This window comes from Danio aesculapii, chromosome 16, assembly GCF_903798145.1.
Source record: "Danio aesculapii chromosome 16, fDanAes4.1, whole genome shotgun sequence".
In the NCBI taxonomy this organism is placed as follows: Eukaryota; Metazoa; Chordata; class Actinopteri; order Cypriniformes; family Danionidae; genus Danio; species Danio aesculapii.
Genome location: NC_079450.1, coordinates 10083781 through 10093757, shown reverse-complemented (window position 1 = coordinate 10093757; position 9977 = coordinate 10083781). Strand labels below are relative to the sequence as shown.

General features: G+C 37.8%; 1 protein-coding gene across 1 annotated transcript; it reads right to left on the bottom strand.

The window, feature by feature from the left end:
* Positions 1–1210: 1210 nt before the first annotated feature.
* On the bottom strand, positions 1211–2080 carry LOC130243980 (1-phosphatidylinositol phosphodiesterase-like). The gene has a single exon (XM_056476302.1). The coding sequence runs from the start codon at positions 2078–2080 to the stop codon at positions 1211–1213; it is 870 nt and encodes a 289-aa protein (XP_056332277.1).
* Positions 2081–9977: the final 7897 nt, after the last annotated feature.

The following is a 9977-nucleotide window of genomic DNA, read 5'->3' as shown; positions in this document are numbered from 1 at the left end:
TTTTTTTTTATTAAGCTGCTGTTGATTACAAAGTTAAAAACCTGCTGGAAAAAAAAAGAGAGAAGAAATTGCAGATTCAGAAATCAAAAAACAAGGCAATGATTACAATACTTATCATTGACATAACAGAAAATACATTCTTCTGTCCTACTAAATGCTTAAAGGTGCAGTAGGTGATCGTCTTCAGAAACATTTTTTGTTGTGCTGGTTGAAAGTCTCTTCACATTCCAATAGTACTGATTAAAGTAAATGATCTAAATGTATTTATATGTATTTTATATTCTGGGAAAGGCATAAAACTAAAAAATGTTCATCCAATTAAATATTGTCGGGCCAACATCTCCCATAATTCCGGTAAGTAGCCCGAACTGTCTGTCAACAAATGTAGATTTGGACTTATGCGCATCTCTGTTCACGCATATCCGCCATTAGGGTGTGCACGCCTGCATGCGCGCCACGCATTCACGTGCAGACGAGATGAGACAGTCACAGTCGTGGTAAAATCAAATATTGAATCAAAACTTTTTAAAACCCTGAATCAATATTGGAGTCACTTTTGCATGCTGAAGGAAGGACGACATCATGGCTGAAGTATTTATGTTAGACAGGTCATGTTCTGTTTTAAAACTATTTAAGTCCCCCAAAGCTGATGTAGATTGTGTGGTATGAATGGGTTATATGCACAGAAGTGTTGTTCAGCCACAGAAATCTTCCGGGGATAGATTGATGTGACTATTTTCAGTTTCATAAGGTCCTTTTACAGCATCGATAATGTTGATTTTTATTTAGTTTAACAACAAAACATCAGTAAATAGCCCTATTCCACCTTGCCTGCTTTACTGAGGTGAAGTTGCTTTTATATTCACAAGGGTTCATTTTTTAACAATGAGAGCCGCCCTATACTGTTTACCATTATACTCTGAATATTCGCTCTGAAATAATATGTAAGTATGGCTTAGTAGTAAGTGAAATTCTTGCACGCCGCTGGCCAACCACTGACTGCATTTCTAACTGGCGAATGACATATACAAGTGGGTTGTCTGCTGTCATGTTGTCGAACACTCGTTCGCAATTCCAGGAGGCGTGGCTTTAAACACAGTCCCACCCCTGCAGTCCAAAGAGAATATGCTAACCGGATAGCATTTTAGCAGATCACCTACTGCACCTTTAATAAAAATGCACTGCAATGAAAATAAACAAACGTAAACATCTAATTATTAAAACCAATGATTTTTTGTATCAAATCAAAGCCTGGAAAGTCCATCGCTATGATCCCAAAACAACGCTTCAGATTCTGTTTAGAAACATCTTTGAGATAACCATACAGCCAAGGGTTGATTTTTTTTGCCAAACGGTTTGGAGTTTTGAATATCCTCCACAGAGGCAAGCCTGTGCCGCTGGTATAGCTCAGCACAGCCCTATCAGTTTTAAGTGCACCTAAGGCCTGTTTCAGATGCTCAGTAATTTTATCTTCCTTTTCGCTGATATTTTTGACTTTATAGTCACCTCTTTGATCAGTTTCAAGCAGAGAGATTCCCAATTTAAAGCTGTTTTTCTGAACAAAAACAATCTTTCCTCTCACATCTCCAATTCGGGGTATTTGATCACTAACCCAACAACCAGGATCATTTTTAAGTTTAATAATTAAATTTTCTGGAATTTTGCCTTCTGACTCCTCCTTGACTCTGATCAACACGGTCTCTGTTTTATATTGAGACAAGAAGTTACTTGTTGCGTTGAAAACTTTAGCAAACGTTGTAAATTGAGGAATCACACCATGCACAATTATCAGTTTCTTCCCCCACACTCTCAAGTCCAGGTAGCGTATGCCGGCGAGCAGCTGGTTATGCAATGACCACGACTGACATTCTGCTGCTGGTCCTCCATGAAGGGCCATGGTGTCATGAGTACCAGGAATATTGATGTCAGAAATCAACTTTTCATCATCCAGAGTTTCCATCCAGCTGACTTTATAACTAGGAGGAAGATTGAGTCTTGCTTTATTATTAAACGCTTGTTGAACGCTCTTGTGCAGCCTGTGGAACAAAATCAGAATATCCATCAGCAATGTTTGACACATTACCAACAAAACCTGAGTGTGCTGTATAGTCCTTTTAGAGTCCTTCTGGTGATCAGTATTGAAAATAAATATCAAATCATATGTCCATTGCTTTAGTTTTCTTTCTAATTAGCCAGATCATATAAAATTACAATCATTAAAATACTCACAAAAGCATCAAGACGCAGAACATTGTGCCAGTGACCCCCATCTTCATTGTCTGAGGAAAGCAGCAGAAAACAAACTAATTTAGAAAGTGTCCTTAATGAGGTGCAGAGATTAATGCATTTACACAAGAAATTACAGTTTTTGGAACTGAAATTGGGCGACACAGTGGCTCAGTGGTTAGCACTGTCGCCTCAAAACAAGAGGGTCGCTGTTTCAAGTCCTGGCTGGGTCAGTTGGCATTTCTGATTGGAGTTTGTATGTTCTCCATGCATTGGCGTGGGTTTACTGCAGGTGCTCCAGTTTCCCCCACAGTCCAAAGACGTGTGCTATTGATGAATTGAATAAGCTAAATTGGCCATAGTGTATGAGTGTGTGTGGGTGTTTTCCAGTACTGGGTTGCAATACAGGATAAGTTGGCAGTTCATTCCGCTGTGGCATCCCCTGATGAATAAAGGGATTAAGCCGAAGGAAAATGAATGAATGAAACTGAACTTCTAGTAAATTGAAATAATTTTTTTTAACAAGAGCTAATTTATAAATAAAATAGAAACAACCCATATAAATAAATAAAACAACCCATCTAGTAGAAAACCTTCTCAGAATGTTGTGGAAACATTAATTTGACGTTGCCAGAGAAAAATTAATAGGACATTTTTGTGTTTACTTTCAAGTTAGTTAAATCTTTAATTACATTCTCAAATTATTAACACAAAATTATGGACGATTTTTCCAAAACCTTTTCTAGTATACATATGTACATACAGTTGAAGTCAGAATAATTAGCCCCCCTTTGAATTTATTTTCCTGTTTTAAATATTTCACAAATGATGTTTAACAGAGCAAGGAAATTTCACAGTATGTCTGATAATATTTTTTCTTCTGGAGAAAGTCTTATTTGTTTTATTTCGGCTAGAATAAAAGCAGTTTTTAATTTTTTAAAACCATTTTAAGGTCAAAATTATTAGCCCCCTTAAGCTATATATATTTTCGATAGTCCACAGAACAAACCATCATTATACAACAACTTGCCTAATTACCCTAACCTGCCTAGTAAACCTAATTAACCTAGTTAAGCCTTTAAATGTCATTAAGCTGTATAGAAGTGTCTTGAAAAATATATAGTGAAATATTATTTACTGTCATCATGGCAAAGATAAAATAAATCAGTTATTAGAGATGAGTTATTAAAACTATTATGTTTAGAGATGTTGAAAAAAATCTTCTCTCTGTTAAGCAGAAAATAGGGGAAAACAGAGGGGCTAATAATTCTGACTTCAACTGTATATACTATATATATATAGTTTAGAGAACATTCATAATATTACCATAATATTTTAAAAATTATCAAGTAAAATGTATAAAATATCAAATAAAATTGTAAAACTCCCTCAACATAACATTTTCTTTAGCATATTTTTAAATAAAAAAATAAACATTCAGATTTTTTTTATTTATTATCTACAACCCAGCTATCAGCTTCATTTTCAATCATATTTTCCGTACTAAAACTCAACTCGAACACTGCCTTGGTTTTATAATCACATAAAAATTCAGCAAATTTGTATGATTATAAATGGATCTGTGCACACATTTGTCCTTATAGTTTGTCCTTATAGACCAGTGGTGCCCAAAGTTAGTCCTGGACGGCCGGTGTCCTGGAAAGTTTAGTTTAACCCTAATCAGACACACCTAGGCTAGCTAATCAAGCTCTTACCAGACTTTCTAGAAACACCCTTGCAGGTGTGTTGAGGCAAGCTGGAGCTAAACTCAGCAGGACACTGGCCCTCCAGGACAGAGTTTGGACACCCTTGTTATAGACACAATGAAGTCCAGGTAGAAAATCCTGGTCTTTAAAAGTGTCCTCAAAATGCTGGTACAAACAATGGACTGTTTTTTTTTGGAAAAAAAATCTAAATGAATATTTCCGTAATATTTTTTATTAAAATAGAAGATTCCTGTGACACCTCACCACACTGTAAAAAGCAATTAGTTGCTTTTCTTTTAAAAAGTGTGTAAACCAATTGCTTTAAAAGCAAGTTGATTATCATTCATTCATTCATATTCCTTCGGATTAATCGCTTTATTCATCAGGGGTCGCCACTAGCGGAATGAACCACCAATTATTCCAGCATATGTTTTACACAGATGATGCCTTTCCAGCTGCAACCCAGTACAGTGCTAACACCCATACACACTCATACACTACAGCCAATTTAGTTTATTTAGTTTAACTATAGCACATGTCTTTGGACTGTAAGGGAAACTGGAGCACCCGGAGGAAACGCATGCCAACACGGGGAGAACATGCAAACACACAGAAATGCCAACCCAGCCGGGTCTCCAGCAGCTATCTTTCTGTGAGGCAACAGTGCTAACCACTGTGCCACCACAAGTTGATTTTACTTTTAAAAAAAAAGTCAAACCCATTGGCTTAACTTTTATAATTATGCAGGTTTTTTTAAGTTAATAATTAAGTCAGCGAGTTTACTCTCTTTTTTTAAGTAAACTCAACTAACTGCTTTTCACAGTGCAAGAATATTTAGAAAGAGTTTCAAAACTTAATGGGGATGTTAGCAAAACTTTCTTAGAACTTATTTGGGATTGCACAATCATTGTGATGAATAATTGCTGAATAATTGCTGACGGACAGTTTTTATTCGGCTTATTTGATGTCTTGTCAAAATGAAGATGACTTGATTTGACTTGACTTTGTGTTTTTAGAAGGTGCTTTAGATAAAAACCTCTGCTAAATGCATAAATGTCCAACTCAACAGCAATTCAGTCCACGTATGCTTCATTCATTCATTTTCTTTCAGATTAGTCCCTTTAATAATCTGGGGTCACCACAGAGGAATAAACCGCAAACTTATCCAGCATATGGTTTTTGCAGCGGATGCCCTTCCTCTGGGAAACACCCATACACTCTCATTCACACACATATACTACAGACAATTTAGTTTACTCAATTCACCTATAGCGCACGTCTTTGGACTCTGGGGGAAACCGGAGCACCCGGAGGAAACCCACGGCAACATGGAGAGATCATGCAAACTCCACACAGAAATGCCAACTGACCCAGCTGAGGCTCGAACCAGCAACCGTCTTGCTGTGGGGCGACAGCTCTACCCACTATGCCTCCCCCCTTATGCTTAAGTAAAAGATAAATACATGATTATGCACCATCATATATTGACCAGAGAGTGAACAATAAAGCTTACCTGTCCTTGCTTGTGTATATTTGTATTGCAGGAGTTGTGGACTTCAGCGCTGGTTTCTTCTTCCTGTCTCTCTGCTCATCGAGATGTTGATGTGCTTTTTGTCTCTTATTAAAACAATCTCCCTTCTTATAGTCTCCATAGGGGGTGCTGACTCAAATGTTCCGAATTTTTCACGCATAATTTACATATGCTATTTCTAGCTGCATCAGTTTAAATGGTTTGACACCTTTCCACAGTGGAATCAGGTGAAGGGTCCTGATGAGGGTCCTGACTCATCTTAATTGAATGAGATCACACCAGTTTCAGTTGACTTAAAGGGTACCTATGAAGAAAATCATCTTTTGTAAGCTATTTAGACAGAACTGTGTGTAGGTATAGTGTGTCCATAGTTATATTGGGGTGATGTAAAGACAATAAGCCCCTTTTTATAAAATTTCCTGACATTAACATAGCTAAATATTTGAAGGTGTATCAGCATCTTGTTAAATCATAATGACTTAAGCCCAATCCCAATTCTACCCCTTAGCCCTTTCCCTTAGCCCTACCCCTCGATTTGCGCATTTTCGTGAAGGGGTAGTGGTGGCCCAATTCTCTTTAGCTTGAAGGCGTAGGGCATTTGCCATATTCGGACAGGTTTATTAACATGACGCTGCAGCGTGCACTCATCTCACCAAACGTCTCACCGACGTCTTAATTTTTGCTATTAAATCCATTCAATGTAAGGCGCAAACGAAACATAGACGTGACATAGATGTCATGTAGACCTCACGTAAATCACGTGTGGCCGTGAAGTGTCGAGCCAGACGTCATGTGTGATTCACGTGTAGCAGTGAAGTTATTTATTTATTTTAACACTATCATAACACGCTGTTCATATGGCTCAGTGCAGTTTGTGAGCGAGTGCACGCCATAAGGGCAAGGGGTATACACCCTTTCAAACGAAGAAATTTCAGGACCACACTCGAAACCAAGGGGTTAGAAATTTTCCCATAATACACCAGCCACAGCTGCACCCGGAAGTAAGGAGATCCACAAATTAGTATTTTTTTGTCATTATTATAAATTTTTACAACAAAAAAACACCTGTTATAATATATACAAAACTGCGTTCATGTAAAAAAAAAAACGCTAAAATAAAAACCGCTAAATTTCACGATCTATAATCCATATTAATAACTCCTGTACAGCAGTCCAACAACATTCTGACACTCGATGACACTCGAATACCCTGTCAGAAAAGTCTAGTGGCTGTTAATGGGCTTTTTAAAGTGTCTGCTATAATGTTAATGTTGTTTTTGGTGTGTTTACATAGATGAATATGGCCACTGTGTAAGAACACAGTACATTACGATCTTGATGCCACATTATATCGGTATGATAACATGATATACGACTTCATTGATTTCCTGAAGATAAATACCAAAAAATAACTCAACTGGAATAACTACAGCAGTCGCGATCGTCTGATCTCATATGAAGCAAGAGATCGCGATGATATATGATGACGTGTGCAGGTGCTGTAGTGCTGTCCCAGTTCTTAGGGGTAAATTTTGAAGCCCTTACCCCTTCACCCTTGGTTTTAAGGGCCAAGGGGAAGGGGTAGGGGTACAAAAATAGAATTGGGATTGGGCCTAAATGTAGTTTTGTAGGTAAAGGGTCTCAATCCTGGTTCTAAAAGTCAGCCAAAAAATCGATTGATTTCCCATGATAACCATATGCTAAGCATCAATCGAAATTTCAAACACATTTTACTGTACGGTTCCATTAGTGCATTAGGTTCACATTAAACACGAAGTAAACATTTGTATTGCATCACTCACACTAGTTCACTCAGAGTATGTTTTTTGTCATTTGTGCTGCCCACCTTAATTGGCTTCTATTCATGCATTTGCATCAACTTTGTAGCCTGTGTAATCCACCTGCATGGATATTATTTCACATTAGGCTTCCCTCCTCTATTTCCATGTTTAAGTCAGTTTTAAAGACCTATTAATTTTCTCTCGCCTTTAATTGTCCTTGATTACTGTTTTTTATTAATATTATTATTGCTTTTACTAATTAAACTGTTTTCTTTTACATTTTATTTTCTTCAATTAAATTGTTCAATTCACCTTTATTTGTAGAGCGCTTTTACAATGTAGATTGTGTCAAAGCAGCTTCACATAAAAGATCATAGTAAATTGAAACGGTGTAGTTCAGTTTTCAGCTTCAGTGTCAAAAAAGTTCACCAATTGGCGAAAGTGAAGAATTAAAAACCTTGAGAGAAACCAGACTCAGTTGGGCACGACCATTTCTCCGCTGGCCAAACGTTTTGTTCCAAGTGCCGGAGGCTGGAAGCTGGACCTCAGCGAAGACTCATCTGTCCCTGGAGCATCACAGGAATCAGTCTCATGCTCGCCACTCCTCCATGACCACTACAGCAGCTGCTCAGGATATGGCCTGGTCCAGGAAATGGAAACCTTAGGATCATCTCGTCGCTGGTCTCGGATCGAATCAGTAGCGCTGCGTAGTCTGAGGGCCTCGGGATGAGTATTTTTATCCCTGTGTATGTAAAGCACTTTGAATATCCACTGCGTATGAAATGTGCTATATAAATAAACTCGCCTTGCCTATTTTTATTCACTAATGAATACTGTAACACTTGTTATTAAATAAATAAATACATGAACAAACATTGAATAACAAGTGTTTTAGTATTCATTAGTGAATAAAAATAGGCAAGGCACTAAAATGTACATTAACAAACATTAATGAAACCTTTTTATATAGTGTTACAGAAATTTCCCAGCATACCTAACGAATATAGGTTAAAGGTATTGTCAGAGGCTTTACTCACTGATGACCTTAGTTTGCATCCTTTTGTGGTCATGGATGTCACCTAGTTTGTCAATCACACTAACACCCGCAAAGATGGTAGGTTCACACAGGATATAGCTATGTGGCTGTTTCAGTTTGTATCATCTGACCACCATGTGAAAAGCAGCAACAAATAGCAGTCTTGATAACACAGTTGTAAAGTTTTTCTTTTATTATTTCTGCAAATAGGAATATAAAAAATATTTGTTGTACTTTCCCATTCACTCCGCTCCAAGTTTACCCAACTATGGCGACTTTTGCAGCTGAGAAACCTGTAAGGTTTCCTATTTACTTCCATAGTAGGAAAAAAAATACTATGTTCAGTTGAAACCAGAAGTTAACATTCACTGTATAAAAAGGCACATAACCATTTTAAAAAAAGTCAGATGTTAATGTGACTAAACTTTTTCTCTTTTAGGTAAATTAGGATTATCAAATGTGTCTCTGTTATGCTTAATAGCAGAATAATGAGAGAGATATTTTTTGAGAAATTGTTGTGAAGTTTCATAAACTAATTTCGAGAGGAGCACGTGATATGATTGAGCACGTCTGGCCACGCATCTGTAATCAGTAATAATCCAATCAGAGTGATCCTAGTTTACTATAAATGGATCCTTTTCTTCCTACTGCTCTATCTTCGTTTGGATGAATCCCCCCTTCCACCCCATCTCCTCCTTTTCCTCCCTTTTCTAAAGGGGAGCTCTCGAGACCTACCTGATCTCGGATCTCTTGATATGCCTATCGACCGGGCGGTAGCCCTGGGCTCAAATATCTCTGAGCTCAGGGTTCTCTCCCGGGACATGATGCCAAACCTGCTTTATACACCAAGCATATCTAAGTGGGAACTCTTGAAATAACTTTTCTTGAAAGTCAAGTTTACATACAATAAGATTATTACACCTCTGAAAAAGCTCAGATGATGGTGTCAAGGTTTTGGAAGTTTCTAATTGGCTATTTGACAACATTTGAGTTAATTGGAGGCACAACTGTAGAATAGTATTTAAGGAAAACCTCAAACACACTGCTTCCTTGTGTGACAACATGGGAAAATCAACAAGCCAGAATCAACAAAAAAAGCCAGATTACTATTTGCTAAATTACACTGGGAAAAAGACTAATTTTTGGAGACATGTCCTGTGGTCTGATGGAACTAAGATTGAACTGTTTGGCCATAATGACCAGTGTTACATTTGGAGGACAAAGGGGAAAGCTTACAAGCCTAGGAACACCATCCCAACTGTGAAGTACTGGGGCGGCAGCATTATGTTGTGGGGCTGTTTTGCTGCAGGAGGGACTGGTCCACTTCACAGCATAGATGGCATCATGAAGAAAGAACATTATGTAGAAATACTGAAGAAACGTCTTAAGACATCAGCCAGGAAATTAAAACTTGGCCACAAATGGGTCTTCCAAACAGACCAGGACCCTAAGCATATTGCCAAATGTGCTTTAAGGACAACAGTGAATGTTTTGCAGTGGCCATCAAAGCCCTGAGCTCAATCCTATAGAAAATTTGTGGGTTGAGTTGAAAAAGCTTGTGCGAGCAAGACAGCCAACAAATCTGACTCAGTTACACCAATTCTGTCAGGAGGAATGGGTCAAAATTCCTTTAAAGGGCACCTATGGTGAAAAATCTACTTTTCAAGCTGTTTGGACAGACATATGTGCATGTGTGG

Excerpts from the sequence above, each read along its gene's own strand:
- LOC130243980 (XM_056476302.1), bottom strand. The coding sequence starts at position 2,080 with ATGTGTCAAACATTGCTGATGGATATTCTGATTTTGTTCCACAGGCTG.